General features: G+C 30.5%; 2 protein-coding genes across 2 annotated transcripts; both read left to right on the plus strand.

The window, feature by feature from the left end:
• Positions 1-1,182: 1,182 nt before the first annotated feature.
• On the plus strand, positions 1,183-2,188 carry PG994_004982 (uncharacterized protein; the record flags this gene model as incomplete). Its single annotated transcript, XM_066856391.1, has 4 exons — positions 1,183-1,616; positions 1,770-1,903; positions 1,963-2,051; positions 2,105-2,188. The coding sequence occupies 4 exons, from the start codon at positions 1,183-1,185 to the stop codon at positions 2,186-2,188; spliced, it is 741 nt and encodes a 246-aa protein (XP_066718558.1).
• Positions 2,189-3,845: 1,657 nt separating this feature from the next.
• PG994_004983 (uncharacterized protein) lies at positions 3,846-4,660 on the plus strand (the record flags this gene model as incomplete). Its single annotated transcript, XM_066856392.1, has 2 exons — positions 3,846-4,216; positions 4,303-4,660. The coding sequence occupies 2 exons, from the start codon at positions 3,846-3,848 to the stop codon at positions 4,658-4,660; spliced, it is 729 nt and encodes a 242-aa protein (XP_066718559.1).
• Between the last annotated feature and the right edge of the window lie 16,551 nt (positions 4,661-21,211).

The following is a 21,211-nucleotide window of genomic DNA, read 5'->3' on the forward strand; positions in this document are numbered from 1 at the left end:
TGTGCTTGCGATGTTAAAAGGTTCCAGACAACGGCAGCAGAGCTGGTTCGGGTCGTGCTAGAAACGAGTGTGAGGGCTCGATTCGCAAAGACCTTGCCTGGAGGAAGAAGTTGGCCCCCTTCCTGCCTTCGTCGTTTTTCAGTCAATAGGAAAGCCGAGTCGTAACGTCAATGATGTGGGCCCCCGATGCTACGATGAGCCGGGGTTGTTCCCTAATATAGTGGGCATGAGTGGTACTCATTTCCGGGTGGCATGCGATTTGAAACCCCACTCCTGTGGAGAGGGTTGCATCTATGTCGCTTAGCCAATATCGTTTATCTATACATGTTTTCCCAAGGCTCTTGAGAGTTCAAGGGGATTCAATAAAGACTGCTCCCTTGTCATTTAGTATATTTGAAAACCCAAAAGTGATCACAAAACGTGACGGCGCAGTTCGGTCTGTGGGGGTGGGTTCTACCCACCCTAGACCCCTGAGCCCCCGCGCTATTTGGACACTTCGCGCTCTGGTAACAGATAGGGGGTCTCTTCTCTCAGATCACCTCGAGATACACTGCCCAAGGTACAGTATATTGATATTTGATGCATATCTTGCTCCTTCACTCTTTCACGAATCGAAGTTGAACATAGGCATAGTAGCAACCGCCGATCTGATTATCAACCATCACCTTCGTCCTCAATCTGTCTTGGGGAGACTGAACATGTTGGTTAATGAAATCGTTGCTTGCCTACGGAGTAAAGTACGCAGAATTGCATTCAGGTGGCTGCTCACTGTTGTTACAATCTGCATCAAAAAATTAGGCTCTGAATGGGACTGTTGTAGTCGGCTAAATACAGTCAAGCTCGGATTGAAGCGACTCTAGGGTTAAGAGCGACAAATATACTATGTTGCGGGTTATGAGCTGTCACCTAACCAAGCCACGTAGAATGTAGCTTTGCATGTTGACGGGCGAATGAGAACTGGCTGGTGTACCCTTCATGCATATCTTCTGCATCAGGCGTTTCCCCAGGCTTTCCGTCGGGCTGAATCGAAGATGCCTCAGTTACCTTGCATCCATCAGGACCCCGCATCTTTGGCTGAGTCTCCTTCCTCCTCTTCATTCCTTCCCTCTTTCGATCGATACCAAACGCCACCCCTCAACACGCTGTAGTTTAGGATCTGACCACCTCGTTAGGCTCGCTCACATGGACCCAGTGTCACTAGCGGGATCTGTCGCTGGGCTTGCATCTCTTGGTATTCAAGTTACAAGCGGTATCACAACATACCTTGATGCTGTGAAATGTCGCGACGAAGATCTGGTGACTATCAGGAGGCAGAATGCGGCCCTGAGAGCCCTTGTTGCCGCGATCAAGGCAACATCGACAGCCATCCCCCAGTTGTCCCAAGATGTAGTGGCAGCGGCGACTCAGAGCATCCAAACCTGCACCGAGGATCTGGATGCACTCGAGGCCTTTATCTCTCACTTATCCGGATCTGATATCAGCACTTGGAGACTGGGACTCAAGTACCAAGCTCGAAAGTTGCATTTAGCATTCGATCGCTCCAAGATCAACCAGCTTTCGAGGCGCATTTTTCAGTCTAAAGCTACGCTGCAACTTGCTGTAGGGGAACTAGGGCTGTGAGTTATGGTCTTTTATTTGGCGTCAGTTACATACTAACCTGGCTGTGTCAAGCGACATCGATCGCTCGAATCTGGAAAAGCTGTGTTTAGTTGATTCGACACTCCGGGGTAACTCCCAAGAATTACATCTCGTACGCTCTGAGATGGCAGCCGCATATGGGTCGGTGCTACAGATACAAAACCATATGCCCTGTCTCGACGCTGGAATCGCCGTGTTGCAGCCGCAACTCGAGACTCATTCTGGACGGATTGCAGATCAGATGTCTGGTGGTACCCAACGACTAGTACAGCAGCTGGGATACTTCCCATGAATCGATACAGGCCATACTCAATCTCCAAACAGGTTTTCAAGAACGTATTGCAGGTATTGAAGGCACTCTTCAAAAGCTTGTCGCTGCAAGTGAGCGAGATGTGGTCACACCAGGTGACACTGTACGTCCTTAACCCCATAAACATTGGAAATTGGCTAAATAATATTTCTTAAGATATCTTTCCGCGGGGTAGCAGCTCGCTTGGCTGCCAAGCCGGCAGCATTGGAAGAAATGTGCAGTGTGTCCGCCCCAGGATGACTTGGTGCAAGCTCTCACCAGATCCGATACCTCCCGGCCTCCGCAGCAGACAAATACACGATCGCCGTCGTCTGCTACCCTGAGTCGAAAATCAGAACACGTTACTTGTATCTGCCGCCGCAGGTCGCAGACGCACGCTACATACTCACGCTTGGGCCCATTATATATATACAGAGAGTACACGAAGGAAGGCCACTCGATGTATTGCCCGATGTCTCAGATCCTCCCCACAAAGCAGAAGCAAACGTACGGATTGAGGTACGCCGGCTTAGTAAGCATCGTCAGAGCAGCCATCGAAATCTCCTTCAGTGTATCCTTTGGTGCCGGCGGTCGGAGCATAAGTCCGCACTTTACTTACCATCCGACGGTTGATAGCGATGCCGATCCAGCTTTTCGTGTGGTCATGTCCTTCGATGATCGCATGTGGAAAAGTTGGAGATCAAGCACTTCAATGTACAACAGGAAGTGTTAAAGAAGATAGATCAGTTCTTCTTGGAAGGAAAATCGTCACCACTTGCCCGTTGACTCGGAAAATCGAACCTTGATGCATCATGTTTTTACTAGTATACTAAGGTTAGTCTTCCTCAACATTTATCCAGCCATAAAACTAATATCAAGTCACAATAAAGTTTTTCTATTAGCCCCAGTTTCATCAGAGGGCTAGTATCACGTGGTGTGCCCGCGATCTCCTATGATATCCATGGAAAGTGAGCTATAATAGAATAGCACGTGGACCTCCACTTACAGATTTTATAGATCGGCTGCCGCATTTAATGGAGGGTATGAAGATTATTCTGACCACATCTTCGACAGCTACTCTATGGAGTCGCGTGCAATACTTGCAGATTCCGAGAATGGAGAAATGCCGACGACTGTTTCTGGCAGAATGATGATGGGGTGTTGCAAGACGAAGCACTACTTGGGATCCTCTACAGCGATGGGCAAAGGTACTCCTTTCTTGCCTTTGGCAACCGAACACATGTATATACTAATCAACCATCTGCACAGCAAATGGCAGTGGTCCACTTACAGTGGCGCTACAATCAAACGATAGAGAGCAAGCCCGATCCCTTTTAGAGACCCGTCCTGGGTCAATCAATGCGCGGAACGATTTCGGACATACTCCCTCTTTGTAGCGGTCTATCAGAACTCTCTTCGGCAGAATCCCGAAATACTAGGAGCTGCACAAGCAACAAATCTGGTTCATGAGAGGGACAACTTTGGGTATTTGGTGCAAATTGTCGCCCTCGAGATGACTAGTCTCCATTGCGTTAATGGGACAGTTAGGAGTGTATGTGTCCGTTGCCATTGTTCATATTCCCTGACGATGGTCCTGAGAACTTGCGCTCTGTCATCCATTTTCGATGATGGAGGCGTGTTGTTTGGAATCTTAATTCGGGCTTCAGAACGAGGCAGACGGCTCTTTCTGTGGCTCCTGAAGGATCAGCGTGAAGACCTCAAGGCGTTGGCACTCTGTAATACGGGTGCTGTATTCGACGCTCTAGACGTACTAGAGACTAATCAGGTGTTGGACTTACATGCTATCCGTGTCTACGAGCTACTCCAACAACATGGCATCAATGTCCCGGAGATGTTGGACCCCTACTCGCCTGAGACGTCTGCAACGACATTATAATGCTGGATTACAGATTTTCATATGGCCGAGGAAGCGTTTCAGACCGGATTTCGAGATATTGATTATGATTCCTGTTACGGGACGCCCCCTTTGACACACAGTCAGAATCCGGAATACACGTTATGGTTATTGGAACATGGAGCCGATCCAAAGCGACGGATTAACTCACGAGGAGAACTACCCGTCGAAGGCCGGGGGACTATCAGTGCGCACTATATGATGTACAACATTGTTTCCCTTGCTATCTTTATGGTTGCCCATTCTGCTCCGGCCCACCAACGTGCAGTGTGGAGGGTCATAGCTATGGCTGGCTTCATTCAAGTAGCTGACTTCTGCTCCTGCGCATGTTCCTCAGGGGGCTGTACGCCTTTCATATGTATGATGAAGGGTTGGTATGAATGTTCGCCGTCCGACTAGCCAGTCAGTTTCATCAAGTCTTCCGGAAACAGCCAGTAAAGGACGCGAAGGCAATACACAGTTCAGTCATACGATTCGACGCTTTCGAGCGTCTGGGCCTCACGCATACATGCTGCTGGAGACCAGTTTGCCGTCGTCGAGTCATCGATGATGCTGAGGTCTTGGAGATCCAAGAAGAAGAAGAAGCCCGCCTTCTTAATATCTTGAATGATATAGTCGAGGACTTTGAGGGCAAAGTGAAGGATATTAGCAACGACTTGGAAGAACTGTACGCATTTAGGAACGATTACTGGAGGTGTCACGTGGAGCCCGTTCTTGACAACTTGGCTGATCAACGTATGACTGAAGAAGAGCGGCAAGAGGCGGAAGCTATCGGTATCAAATGGTGGAGTGATCGATACTACAAAGGCCAGCTTTAGAGTACACATGGTTTCTCTCTCTGGCTGAAGCTATTTATGAGGATGTTGCGAGTTAGTCTATATTATAGGCGACCATAAATAATTTCTTCTCATTGGTCTTTTTTACCCTATTGCAAGGCTGTTAATGCACTAACCGAAACCACCATGATTAGTAACCAACTAATTATACAGCTTTAATGAACCCTTAACTAAGAGCTTTTTAGTGTATCACATTAATTAATTAAGAGATTACCTTAGTGAGCCACTTAGTGGTTTAAGTGTATTAGGTTAATATAAGGCTTTTTTCATTAAATTTAGTTATATATTATAATAATTTTAAGTATTATTATTTTATATTAACTAGTAAATTAAATTAAAAGTTGCCCTTTATAAAAGTATTATATTATAATTTTTATTATTAATATTAATAATCGTTATTAAAACTTAGCCGCTTATATAAAACTTAATTAATAAAACCTTTATAAAAATATAATAATTTATAAATTAATTAAATCTTTTATTAAAATAACTAAAACTAAAGCTATTTATATAACTTTAAAAGGGGTGTTACGTACCTGCGCGTACGAACTACTTTTTTATTTTATTAAGAGGAGTATACGATACCTTTTATAATTAGCATTATAAATAAGTATAAATAATAAAATATAATAATATAATATTATTTAAACCTTTATTTATATATATATATATACGAAAGCTTATTTAATACTAATTAATAGTTACGTAAAGTAATTATAAATTAATAAGAGTAAAAAGACGGTTTTACGCCCTTACCGACGTAAGGGCGACCGTGCTAAGGAGCCCCGAGAATTTCCGCCCGTTAGAGATTCGAAGGAAGAGCCGAACTAAATTAACCGTACGAAGAGGAACCCCTTTTCTTAAGTGTATATTATAAGGAGAAGACTAGGTTTCGAATTATATATAAGACTAGCTAAGCTATATATAATTATATATTAAAATAACTTTATTATATAATTTATAAAACGATAACCGTTATTAAAATAGAGTTAATTATTACTAATAAATCGAGATTAAATTTAAACGTACTGTTTAAAAAGATAATAATCGAACTATTTACGATATACTTCGTATAATATATCTCACAAGCGAATATCTTACTTTTATAAATTTCTTTATAGCTTTAACCTTTTTTTATATTCTTTTACGTTTAAAAATACTATAACTTTAAAAAGAAAATAATATAATTTTAACGCTTTAAGCGTTTTAAAAAGACTTAACTTTAAATATATAAAAAGTTATATTAATTTACTACGTTTTATTAAAAACTTTATAATATAAACGAAATAATTAATTTATACGACGCGAAATATTTACGAACTTTTAAAAACTTTTAAATCTCGAAAAAATGCGATTATTCGATATATTATTAATTTAAATACGCGATCGTTTCCTCCTCGATTAAATAATATAAAAGATATAGCGAATCGATTATTTAGTTTACGCGAAGCGGGACGCGTCGGCGTTAATTAAGCCTTTAATTTTATACGACGACAACTAGACCTCCGGACGCGTTTTAACCGAAGAATCGATTATTAAAGAATCCTTTATAAAAATCCCGACGCGTATCGCGCGTAGTTTACCCTTATACGGAATATAATTTATAAATACGAGATTTAAAAGGAGGATATCTATAATTCCGACGAGACCGGCTTTTTTATAAGCTAAATCTCGTCCGAAATAATTATAACTATTAATTAATACGGAAAGCCTAGGGTAATATAATAAAGGAACTGAGAATAGGTTATAATTATTTAAGGCGTCGGATTACACGGTTACGCTATCCCTTCGTATATTATTTTTATTAAGAAAACGTACCTCTTTTTTTAGTATAAAAATAGCTTATTATTAAAAAACTAGGTAATTATAATTATTAAAAATAATTAAATTACGAATAAAAGAGGCTAAGATTAGATTCGATATTTTAATAAATATATAAAATTTTATAGGAAAGGTATTTACCGCTTATTAATTTTTAACGGCTATAAAAGCTATTATTTAATAATTTTTAAGCCTTATTATAAAAAGAACTCGATTATTATACTTTATATATTTTCTTATTTATTATATAAATTCTAACCTTTTAATATCGGCTATTTTTATATATTAAAAAAAGCGTATAAGAAAAAGTTTAAATATTTTATACGGGCGTATATTATTTATATTTTAAAAGAGGACTTTTTATTAACGTTTTTAAAAGCGTTTTAAGCGATTTTTACCGTTTCGAATATATAAAGAGGCTTTCGAAAAATAAGACTTATCTCGTATAATCCGGAATATATTATTTTATAATTAGATATAAAGCTACGTATTTTAATACTTCCGGGGATATTTTTTAATCTATTTATTTTTTAAGAATTAAAAACTTTAAATAATTTAATTAAAACTTAGTTTTAAACCGAATACGTTCGAAACCGTATTATATAATATTAAAATAATTTTTTAAATATTTATTTTAATTATTTTTAATTAAATTATAAAAGTTATAACGTATATTATATATCGAGTTACTTTTTTAAAAAATAAAAACGCGATACTTCGAAAAATAAATAAAATATTTAGCCGGCGCCGCCGTACGAAAAAACGGCTATAAAATAGAGAATTATTTTATATATAAATTAAAAAAGACTTATAATTTTAAAAACACGTTAATAAATAGTTATAGAATAAATCGCGTTAAAGGAATAATTATATAAAGACGTTTAAAATACGCTTATAACGTTATAAAATTTACGGAGAGCCCGGGCATAATACGCGTACTTATTAAAATAATATAAAAGTATTTAAAAATAAAGATTTTAATTAATTTTAATATATTAAATACGTTATAATAAAATTAACTTATATTTTATTAAAAAGGGTATAAAAGAATAAGATATTCGTTTATATAAGATATTCGCTTGTGGGATACGTTAATACTTTTTAAAATATTATATATTAAAAATAGAAAAAAATTTCCTTTAATAAGCGTTTAATATAAAATTTAAAAAATAAACCGAATATTATTTCTATTAAATTAATCGTACGTTTTAAAAAGAGCTTTATTATTATTTTAACGTACCTTATAAGCGAGCTACGTATATAAGCGAGTTACGTATTTTTTATTATTAAGCTTTATAAGTTATAAATTAATTCGATCATAACGTTTAAAATTAATTAAATATATTAATAATTGTTATTTTTAAAGGTTTTTATATTATTTTAATAAATATACGTATTATACCCGGGCTTTCCGTAAATTTTATAGCGTTATAAGCGTATCTTAAACGTCTTTATATAATTACTCTTTCGACGCGATTCGTTTTATAATTATTTATTAATATCCTTTTAAAACTATTAATCTTTTTTAGTTTATATATAAAGTAATTTTTTATTTTATAGCCGTTTTTTTTTCGTACGGCGGCGCCGGCTAAGTATTTTATTTACTTTTCGAAGTATCGCGTTCTTATTTTTTAAAAGAGTAACTCGATATATAACTTACGTTATAACTTTTATAATTTAATTAAAACTAATTAAAATAAATATTAAAAAATTATTTTAATATTATATAATAACGTTTCGAACGTATTTAGTTTAAAATTAAGCTTTAATTAAATTATTTAAAGTTTTTAATTCTTAAGGAATAAATAAGCCGAAAAACGTCCCTAGAGGTATTAAAACATATAGCTTTATATTTAATTATAAAATAATATATTCCGAATTATATAAGACGAGTCTTATTTTTTAAAAGCCTCCTTATATATTCGAAATAATAAAAATTGCTTAAAACGCTTTTAAAAACATTAATAGGAAGTCTTCTTTAAAGATATAAATAATATACGCCTATATAAAACCTTTAATTTCTTTTTTATACACCTTTTTTAATATATAAAAATAATTAATATTAAAAGGTTAGAGCTTATATAACGAATAAGGAGGTATATAAAGTATAATAATCGAGTTCTTTTCGTAATAAAGCTCGAAAGCTATCGAGTAATGGCTTTCGTAGCCGTCTAAGATTAAGAGGCGATAACGACACTTCGTATAAGACCTGGTATATTAATTAAAGTATTAAATCTAGTTCTCGCCTCTTTTATTCGTAATTTAGTTATTTTTAATAACTCCGATCACTTAATTCTTTAATAATAAGCTGTTCTTATATTAGAAAGAGAGGTACGTTTTCCCGGTAAAAATAATATACGGAGGGATGGCGTAACCGTTTAATTCGACGCCTTAAATAATTATAACCTATTCCCGGTTCTTTTATTATATTATTTTAGGTTTTCCGCGTCGATCGGAGGTGGTTATAATTATTTCGGATAAGATTTAGTTTATAAAAAAACCGGTGTTATAACCCGATATAATTATACGGCTAAAGACCCTACTTACCGGCACGAATTTATAATGCCTCGACTAGGCTACGATACTACCGCTTACGACCGAACCGCTAGCTATACTAATATGAATTTATTAACGCTTTAAAAGCGAACTATACCGGAATATAGGATATCTTAAGCGGTAATAAGAAGAACTACCGTAAGAGGGGAGTTACGTAATAAATTATAGGAGTAACGAGACGTAACGCTCCTCGTAAACTAGGAGCGACGAGATTATAACGCTTTAAATAAGCTAATTAAAATAAATTACTAATTAATAAGGTAATTTAATAAAAGTTAATAAAAGAGAGATTAAATATATATAAATAAATAATTCCTTATATATTTTATATAAACGCTTTTTATTTTAATAATTAATTTAAATATTAATTTAATTTATTAATAAAGTAAATAGTTTTAATAACTTTATTATAAATACTTTCGAGTTTATATACCTTAATTACCTTTATTTTTATAAATATTATATATTATATTAATAAAAGCGGACTTTTATCGCACGTTTAAATACTCTTTTATATTATTAAACATAAACCCTAGTACGTTTTACTAGGTTTCTTTTAAAACCCCGCTAGCGTTCGTTACACCCGGTCTCGTTAAAGTTATATATATCCTTCTTTTATATCTTATATTTATTAATTATATTCTGTATAAAAATAAATTACGCGCGATACGCGTTAAGATTTTTATAAAGGATTTTTTAATAATTAATTCTTCGGTTAAAACGTGTCCGGAGGTCTAGTTATCGTTATATAAAGTTAAAGGCCTAATTAACGCCGACGCGTCTCGCGTTATATAAATTAAATAATAGATTCGCTATATCTTTTATATTATTTAGCCGGGGAAGAAACGATCGCGTATTTAGATTAATAATATATCGAATAATTAATTCTTTTTTAAAATTAGAAAGCTTTCGAAAGTTTATAGAAACTACGGATCTTAGTCGAATTCCGCGTTGTCGGCTACGTAACGTCGACTCTAGGATATAATATATCGCTGTAGCTTTTCGTATATTTAATTTCGGGTTATTTTAAAACGCTTAAAGCGTTAAATTAAACCTTTTTTCTTTATTTTTAATTCTATACTTATTAAAGGAGAAAAATTAATTAAAAGTACGTAGCTCGCTTATATACGTAGCTCGTTTATAGGGTACGTTAAACGAAATAGAGTTAATATATTAATAAACGAATCTTTTAAAAGTAAGCTCGTAAGTTTAGTACTACCGGCCGCTCTGATTTATTAACGGGACCGAACGATAAAACCGATTTCGAAAACCCAAAAAAGGATGTTTTATACTTTTCCCGTGAATAAATAATTAAATAACCGCCGCTTAAGTAAGAAACACCGGGTTTCTATATAAAGTAATTATGAAAACAGCTAGAAATAAAGCTGTTTATACTACTTTAAAAAGGGTATTACGTACCTGCGCGTATAAACCCCTTTTCTATTTTATTAAAAGGGGTATATAATACCCCTCGTAATTAATATTATAAATAGGTATAAATAATAGAATAATATAATATAATATTATTTAAACCCTTATTTATACGTACGTACGAAAGCTTATTTAATATCTTTTAATAAATAATATTTTTTATAGTTATTAAACTAATTATATCTTTTAATAAATAATGTTTTTAATAAATTAAATTTTTTATAGTTATTAAATTAATAAATCGTTAAAACTTTTTTATTTTATAATTAAACTGAACTTAAAGAATTCTATACTATTTATATATATTTAAACCTTTAAATCGAAACACGTTAAAGTTTAATAAGTTAAAATATTATATAAGTATACGTTATTATAAAATTTAAACGTTATTAATAAACTATTATTTAAATATTATATAACGCGTTTAAATAATTTTGTTTTATTTTTAATAATATATTAATTAATTACCCCCGGAAAATAATTTTTAAACTTCTTATTAAATAAGCTTTTATACGTACGTATAAGTAGCGGTTTAATTAGTATTATATTATTATATTTTCTTATTTATACTCATTTATTTTACTAGTTACGAGGAGTATCGCATAGCCCTCTTTATAAAGTAAAAAAGGGTTCGTACGCGCATGTACGTAGCACCTCTTTTAAAATAGTATAAATAGCCTTAGCTTTAATTATTTTAATATTAGCAGTTTTTATTTTTAATAATAAATTTCGTTAATTCTTTCTTTAAAACGAGTCTTTTCTTTATAAGGGTCTCGTATAAATAGGTTACGCTAATCCGGTATTTAGTACTTGCTTAAGCCGTACGAGTAATGTTATACTTTCTTAACGTTAATTTAATTAAATAGTAGGTCTTTTTATTAAATTATTTTAATCTTTTAAAGGTATTAATAATAGCGGGGGCTTTATTATATATTTAAATACGTTATACTTTATTAGCGATTAATTAAAATAGTTTTATAAATAAATATTCCTTTATATATAAAAACTTTATACGGTTTAAATTCTTCTCTTTTATACCTCTTTTTTTTTCTTTAATTTCCGAAACTTTATTTAAAAATAAACTATATTTATATATATATTTATTATATTTAATTAATAAGTCGCTAATCTTTTTAACGTTATCGTTATTAATATAATCCATCGTAATTTATTAAATAGGCTCTTGTATGTACGGTGGTTCCGGTTTTAATCGGGGTTTAATCGTTCTTATTTTATTATTTATATTTATTTTTAATACGAAGTACGAAGGGTATCGTATACCCCTTTTAATAAAATAAGAAAGGGGTTGGTACGCGTAAGTACGTAGCACCCCTTTTAAAATAATATAGAAAACCTTAGTTCCTATTATTCCAATACTAGCAGTCTTTATTTTAATAATAGACTTAGGCAGCTCCCCTTTTTAAAACGAGTCTTCCTTCCGTAAAGGTTTCGTATAAATAGGTTACGCTAATCCGGTATTCGGTACCTACTTAAGCCGTATAGGTGATACTATACCTTCTTAACGTTAACTTAGTTAAGTAGTAAGTCCTTTAATAATAATAATAATAAGGAAAATTATTATATATTAACGTATATTACTTCCCCGTTATTAATTAAAAATAATAATAATAATAAAAGTAATAATAATAATAAGGGCGTTATTATATATCGCGATACGTTATACCCCGTTAAGGAAAAAGATATCTCTCTTTTTCTCCTTTTTTTACTCGTTATATAAGTCTAGTCTTTCGACGTACGCTTTTACGCGTACGGTTAACCTATTAATTAATACTAGCTATTCAAGGGCTTTATTTAGAGATTTTTTAGTGAAGGCGTTTATAGGGTTATTTCGGCCGTCGACCTAGCAGATCTCCGAGATCTCCCTTTTTTTATACGATTTCGGAGCGATATAATATCGATTATCAGTCTTTTTTCGTTCCTCGTTTTTAATTTAATTAAGTATTCGTAAAATAAATATCCTTATTAATAAGCCGGTAATAGAACGCGGCGTTTATTAAGTAAGTAATGCCTTATCGTACGTTTTCCGGATCGAAATAATCGTACTCCTCTTCGTTATATTTTAGCTCCTCCCTTTTCTTTTCTTAGTTTCGAACGAAATCCCTATATTTTTTTTAAATAAACAGATTTTATTTAACGTTATTACGCGCTTAAAGGTATTAGGTTATTATACGGGTTCGCTTTTCAACTAGGTAGTTTATTAATTAATAGCCTTACTTATAATAAATTCGGCAGGTTTTTTATTTAAACTGCCGGTTCTTATACGATAGTTTTAGTTAAAAAGTATTAACGGGTCGCTAGCTACTTTCTTATCCTAGTGGTCGGTTATTATATAATAATTTATTATTATAAATTAGTCGGGTTTTTTTTATACGGTTATTTATAAACTATTTATTAATTAAATACGTATTTATAACCGAGTTTTAATATAGTTCCTCTATTAAATATTATTTTAAGATTTTTTAATCCGCTATTATATTTAATAATACGCGAAGGTTCGAGAATAACGCTTTACACATTAACTTTTAGTTAATAAAGGTCGGTATAAGTTCCGGAACTCCTTAGCAAGCTCGTATAACTAAGGTATAAAAAGCGATCTCTCCTTCTAATCTCTTTTCGAAGGCTTACTATACGAGTTAAAGCTTATTTAATCTAATTTCTAAAACTTTAATAAATTACTTTTCGGCGTTTTTATTTTTTATTTATACGAACGAGGTTATTATTTAATTCGTAAAGTATTGGCTATAATTTACCGTCGTATTAAAATACGAGTCTATTAGGTGGTATATCTCGTTTTATCTCTTTTCGGGTCCGATATAGTTAAGATAGAATGCCTCCGTACGGCCGGAAAGAATATCCGGGAAGATCGCGTAGTATTAGTCTTCCGGTATATTTAGCCGTCGGCATGTTTTAATAAATATCCGTACTTTATTATAAAAGATATTATATAGCTTACCGGTATAGTTCTTTTTTTTCTTTTACACCTTCGAAAAAGTAACGACCTTATTTTAATCGATTTTGCCGTTATAAATAGTTCGATTTAAAGGGATATTATATTCCGTAACGTACGCTGGACTAGATAATCGTACGGTCTGGTCCGGCGGTACCGGAGTCGGAGAAAGAAAAAGGACGATATCTTACGACGCTTAGGTACTTATAAATCCAGGGTTAGACGTCGGGCCTAAAGTGTTCCGTAGTGTCGTAAATAATTACTCCGTATAGAGATTAGGTATCTCTCGTTTAGGCGGCGGTTATTCGACTATCTGTTCTCGAAAAGAGTATAGAATATCCCTTTTTCGGGTTTCCAAAGTCGGTTCTGCCGGTCGGTCCTGTTAACATCTAAGAGCGGCCGGTTATACTAGGCTTACGAGCTTGGCTTTAAAGGATCCGTTCGTTAATATATTAATTTTATATTTTTTAAAGTAATTAAAAAGCTCTTTTTAAAACGTATAATTAATTTAATTAAATTAATGCTCGATTTATTCGTTAAACTTTATAATAAAGGACTTTTAAAAAGAGGTCTTCTTTATTTTTAATATATAGTATTTTAAAAAGTATTATACGAGGTATGTCGTAAGTTATTTAAGCGATATCTCCTCGGACTCGGAAAATATTTCTAAGGGTTCGAGCTCTTAAAGATCGAGGTTAATATTCCTTTTTTAAACTGTTAATAAGATCCCGATATTTTAGGATACCTCTTCGTACGTAAGTAGTTCAGGGTTTAAAGTCGTCGGTCTATTTAGGTTCGGTAGGTCCGGGCTCGGTCCCGATTCGTCGACTATAATTAATTCTATTTTAATAAGGGTTATTATTTAATAAATTATATAATAAGGTTATTTAAATATATAATTATATATAGCTTAACTAGTTTCGCGTATAATTCGAAACCTGGTCTCCTCTTTATAATATATACTCGGGAAAAGGGGTTCCTCCTCGTACGGTTAATTCAGTTCGGCTCTTCCTTCGAATATTTAACGGGCGGAAATTCTCGGGGCTCCTTAGCACGGTCGCCCTTACGTCGGTAAGGGCGTAAAACCGTCTTTTTACTCTTATTAATTTATAATCGCTACGAGTAATTATTAATTAATATTAAATAAGCTCTCGTATATATAGTAATTCCGGGTTTAATCGAGGTTTAATTATTATATTTTATTATTTATATCTATCTTTAATACGAAGTACGAGGGGTATCGTATACCCCCTTTTAATAAAATAGGAAAGGAGTTCGTGCGCATAAGTACGTAGCACCCTTTTTAAAGTAATATAGAAAACCTTAGTTCCTGCTATTCTAATATAATTAATATTAAATAATGCTATTAACTTTTTCGGTTTAAAATCGATAAGCTATATTTACGTTTTATATTAATATACGATATCTTATATCTTTTTTAATCTTTAATATTTATTAATTTTATATAATAAGATAATAAAGCTCGCGTTTATAATATATCGAACCGCGATATTACGATTCGTAAACTCGTTAATAACGATATTCGCCGTTTATTCGCTTATATTATTCGTTATAAAGATTATTTTCGTACGTTTTTTATTTAATTACGTAATAACATCGGTAACGGCTAGAATAATTAATACGCTTAGTCCTACGTTCCGTTTAATAAATACGTTCGTTTTAATAAATATTAAAATAACGTTTATAACTCTTACGTTTAAGTTTTATACGGTAACTAATACTTATATTATAAGTTATAATTTATAAACCTTAATTTTGATAATAACGAAAAAAATAAATAATAAAGTTAAAGTAATAATAATAAAGTTAAAGTAATAATTATACGACGATAAATTAATAAAAGGTATAAGTAATTTTTAAGTTTATACGAATAATATTCTTATATAATTATTATTAATAGTTTTAATTATAATATAATTACGTTTTTTTAAACTTTCTTTTATAATATTCGTAATAAAATATATTTAATAATACTTACGTAGCTACTTTTTTATTTATTTATTATAAATCTAGTTTTTTAATATACGCTTTTATATATATCGTTAGTTTATTAATTAATATTAATTATTTAAAGCATTTATTTAATAATTTCTTAGTAAAGGCGTTTATAAGGTTACTTCGCCCGTCGATTTAATAAATTTCCGAGATTTCCCTTTTTTTATATGATTTTTAAACTAGTATAATATTAATTATTAGTTTTTTTTCGTTCGTTGTTCCTAGTTTAATTAAATATTTATAAAGTAATTTCGAATTTATATAAAAGATTATTAATATTTCTCAAAATTCGAAGCTTTCTATAATTCTTTTAATCGTGGTATTAAGTACGATCTCGTTATTAATACCGGAAATTATATTATATAATTCGTTAATTAATACTTTTTGAATAATTCTTTTATATTTCGTTAAGCTTTAAAAAATAATAATATTTTAAATTTCGAATTAGTTTATTATACGATTAAATGTTTAATTTAATATTATTAAATATTCGAGCTAAAACGTTAAGTTTTTATTATATATATAAAAACCTTCGGCAAATATATATATCTTTATATAGTGAAGATCGATTAAAATATATTTTAAACCGCGCGGTAAGTTTTAAATTCATTAATTAATTCGTTCATTTATGTTTTTAATATTTTCATTTCTTAAGGTTTATATTTGAATTATAATCGAAAAGTTATATAATACTTTTAATTAATAAATTAATATTATATACGTATCTTTTATATATTAGGAAACGTATTACTAGTTTTAATCGATAGTTTTTAAATTTATAAGCTTTAATTATTTAATTTATCCCTTTATTTAAAAAATATATTATATAACTCGAGTTAGATTTTATTTTTATTAAATTCGATCGGTGTTTCTTTTATTAAGGTACTTTTTAGCTTCACTTAAAGATACACTTTTATAAACTTTTTTTTAAAAAACTATATTACTATAAAGCTAAAAGTATTATCCGTTTATATTACCTTAATTTCGAAAATATCGAATCTATTTATTATAAATAATAAATAAAGAATATACGTTAATATTATAATATTTAATTTTTATACGTGATATTTATAATACGTTTTAAATTAATAAAGTTATAATTCGCTTAATTTATATAAAGACGATGCGATTTAAAATAACGTTTTTTTAAAGCAATATGTTTTTAATTTTCTTAAGAATTATATTTAAATAGTTCGAGTAAGTTTATTATACGATTAAGTATATATTTAAATAATATCGCGGAGCTCGCTTTACGTATAAAAGTCCTAAGTTAAGGTTAATTTAAAAGCGAGTAAAAGTTTTTAATTTATTTATTAAATCGTAAGCGATTACGTTAAAATATTCTTTTCTTTACGTTTTTACAATTTTAAATTACGAGCTTAAACTTTTTATACGGCATTATAATTTTATTATTAATTACTCGTCCGAGGCGCGTTTTTAAGATTCGATATCCGTTATAAACGGTTAGGTCGAATCGAACGAACTGGAATACTCTTCGTACGGCGAAATTATTAATCTCTTCCGCGTCGGATTTTTAAAAAGCGTATCCGGGCGAAATAATTACTCCGTTTTACCGAAACTTAATTATTAAGTCGTAGTTTTTCTATTTTTTAAAACAAAAAATACAGCGGCCGAAGCGTTAAGAAATAAATATTTCCGAGGCTATTTCCGGCCACGGTGTACGGGAGTTATCGTAATGTTTTCGGCTATTAATTTAGTAGTTAAAGTATTTATTAATTATTTCGAATTTATTTATAAATTCGGCTAATCGTATAATTCTTTAGCCTCTTTTTAATAATACGGCTTAATTTAAGTTATTCGAAAGGCTTTCGGTTCTACTAAGGTATTTATTCGAATCGTACGGTTTTTAATAACTATTATTTTATATAGTCCGGTTTAATTTTTTTTCTCGTTAAATTATAACTTCACTTTAAAATAATAATATAAAGGTATTATAAATAGCCGGTTCGTATCGAATATTTAAAGCTCGATAAGTATTAATATTTACACGGCTTTTTCGGAGTATCTTTATCGTTTTCCGTATAGCTTCTCTTTTAGTTTAAATCTCTAAAAACGGTGGTGAGTTCTTACTAATACGAGGGTATACTATAAACACGAGCAGGATAAATATTAAGCCGTCTAGGCTAATTATATTATTTAAAGTATTATTTCGGTATTTATACTATAACCTAGGTCTTTTTATAAAATATTAAAGGCTTTACGTACTAAAGCATGCGCTCGCTTAATTTTATTTATTATTTAATAAGTTTTAATAAGTATTTATTTATATATTATTTTTATTACTTATATATAATTTCGAAATTCTTTTAAAAAAAACATATACTAAAATTATACGAAATATAGTTCGAAAGTCTTTAATAAATATATATTTAATACTTATAGAAGGTATTTTAAATATCTCGTACGTTAAAAGAATTTAAGAATATAACCGCTTAAAAATACGTACTCGAATCGATAATATAAAATACGTTCCGTTTATTAAAACAAATAACGTTTATAATAATTACGTAATTAAAATCGTATTCGGTTTTATTAACATAGCTAGAACTAAAGCTGTTTATATTATATTAAAAAGGGTACTACGTACCTGCGCGTACGAACCCCTTTTCTATTTTATTAAAAGGGGTATACGATACCCCTCGTAACTCGTATTAAAAATAGATATAAATAATAGAATATAATAATACAGCACCTTTTAAACCCCTATTTATACGTACGTACGAAAGCTTATTTAATAGTTTTATAAAAAAACTTAAATCGCTAAAGTACTAAGTTATGCGATTAATATAAGGAGCAGAATTTCCGTATTTCGTTAAAGATAAACGTTTCGATCATATCGTGGCCGGAGTTCTTTAAAAGGTTATATAAATTTTTTAAACGAAGATGTCCGAACCGTTAGTAAAGGTGTCGAAGCTATTTCTCGGTAAGGTATAATATTACCTCCGTACAACTAATATTAAAGAAGGGTGCCCTTATTTCTTAATAACGAGGAGCATTTTATTATCTTCTCATATAATAATATTAAAGGTATTATTATAATATATTTTAAATTAATCGGCGTCGTATAATAATAATAAGAAAAAGGTTTATATTTTAAAAATATAATACTTTATAATTCTTAATTAGTTTCGTACATTGATTATTTCGATAAATAAAACAAACGATAAGCTTTAAAACTTAATTTCGATATTTTTCGAGGTTTAATCGATTCGTATACCTAGGTTCTTTCGCGTATAGGCTTTTATTTAAAGTCTTTTAATTATTAAAGGCTATATTATTCCGGTATTTTAAAGTTTTTTTTTAATAAACGTAGCTATATTAATCTTTTAAATTAGACTAATCGGCTTATATAATAAAGTTTATAAAATAAATATTTTTATTAATAAATTAATAAATAAACGTTATATTTATTAAGTAAGTAATATTTTATCGTACGTTTTTTAAATTAATATTTTCGAAATCGTTTTCATTTTTAACTTTTCATTTTTTTATAGTTTTTAACAAACAATTCGTACTCGTTTTAAAAATAGGGGTTTTATTTAATATTATTATACGCTGAAAAGTATTAAGTCTTTATTTAAAACTACTTTTCGGCGTTATAATTCGTTAATTAATAGCTTTATTTATAATAAATACGGCATATTCCTTATTAAAACCGCTAATTCTTATATAATATTCTAGGTCGAAACGTATTTATAAATTATGGGTTTTTATTTTATTTAAGTAGTCGGCTATTATATAATAGTTTATTATTATAAGTTAGTCGATTCTTTTTTATACGCTTATTTATAAACCGTTTATCGATTATATATATATCGAGAGTTATATTTAATTAAAACTTATTCGTTAAATATCGTTCCGATATCTTCTAGTTTATTATAATATTTAGCGATACTTAGAGATTCGAGAATAAAGCTTCGTATATCGGCTTTTAATAAATAAGGGCTGGGTCGAATTTAAAGACGCTTTAATATACTCGTATAACTAATATATAAAGGGTAACCTCTCTTTAAAACCTTATTTTAAAAGCTCGTTATATTAATTAAAGCTTATTTAAGAATATTTTAAAAACTTTAATTAATTATTTCTCAACGGTTTTATTTTTAATCGTATAAACGAAATCATTATTTAATCCGTAAGGTATTATTTATAATCTATCGACGTATTTAAATATAATTCGAAAAAATAATATATCTCGTCTTATTTCTTTTCGAGTCCGATATAATTAAAAAAAAAGATTCTTTCACACGTCCGGAAAAAATATTTAAAAAACTCGCGTAATATTAATTCTTTAATATATTTAATCGTTTATATATCTCGATAAATATGCGTACTTTATTAATAAAAATATTATACGACTTAATAATATAGTTTTTTCGCCGCTTTTATATCTTTAAAAAAATAACTACTTTAGCCTAGTTAGTTTTATTATTATAAATAATTCGAGACGAAGGTATATCGTACTCCGTAAAGTACGCTAGGCTCGATAATTATACTGTTTAATCCGGTAGTACCGGAATTAGAAAAAAAAGGACGATTTCTTACGACGCTCGAATACCTTAGATTCTAAGGTTAGACGCCGGGCTTGCCGTCGGGTTCTCTCGTAATTCTGTAAGCCATTACTTCGTACGGGGGTTTAGTATCTCTCGATTTAGCGTTAGCTATTTAGATACTTATTTTCGGGAAGGATGAAGGATATTCTCCTTCCGGGTTTTTAGAACCGGTTTTACCGGTCGGTCTTATTAATATATAAAGCCGGCCGGTAATATTAAGCTTACGAGATTAGCTTTAAAGGATCCGCTCGTTAATATCGACTTTATTTCTTTTAAAGTAATTATAAAGCTTTTTTTAAAACGTATAACTAATTTAACCGAACTAGCACTTAGTTTATTCGTTGAACTCTATAATAAACGATTTTTAAAAAGAGGTCTTTTTTATTTTTTATATATAATATTTTAAAAAGTATTATATAAAGTATATTATAAATTATTCGAATAATATCTCTTTAAAAAATACTTCTAAAGGTTTAAGCTTTTAAAAATCGAGGTTAACGTTTCTTTTTTAAATTATTAAAAAATCTCGGTATTTTAAACTACTTTTTCGTATATAAATAATTCGAGGTTAAAAATTATCGGTCGGTTTAAGTTCGATATAATCGAGCTCGATTTTAATTAATCGATTATAATTAACTTTATTTTAATAAAAGTTATTATTTTATAAATTGTATAATAAGGTTATTTAAATATATAATTTTATATAGCTTAGTTATTTTTATATATAATTCGAAATGTAATCTCCTCCTTATAATATATACTTAGAAAAAGGGTTCTTCCTCGTACGATCGATTTAGGTCGGCTCTTCTTTCGAATCTTTAACGGGCGGAGATTCTCGGGGCTCCTTAGCACGATCGCCCTTATATTAATAGGGGCTTAAAATTGTCTCTTTACTCTTATTAATTTATAATTACTTTACGTAATTATTAATTAATATTAAATAAGCTTTTATATATATATATAAATAAGGGTTTAATTAATACTATATTATTATATTTTATTATTTATATTTATTTATTTTATTATTTATATTTATTTATTTTATTATTTATATTTATTTATTTTATTAACTATAAAGAGTATCGTATACTTCTCTTTATAAAATAAAAAGGGGTTCGTGCGCGTAAGTACTTGGCGCCCTTTTTAAAATAATATAAACAGCTTTAG

This window comes from Apiospora phragmitis (assembly GCF_038363925.1).
Source record: "Apiospora phragmitis strain CBS 135458 chromosome Unknown utg000005l:1.0-4161743.0:1.0-4166827.0, whole genome shotgun sequence".
Taxonomy (NCBI): Eukaryota; Fungi; Ascomycota; class Sordariomycetes; order Amphisphaeriales; family Apiosporaceae; genus Apiospora; species Apiospora phragmitis.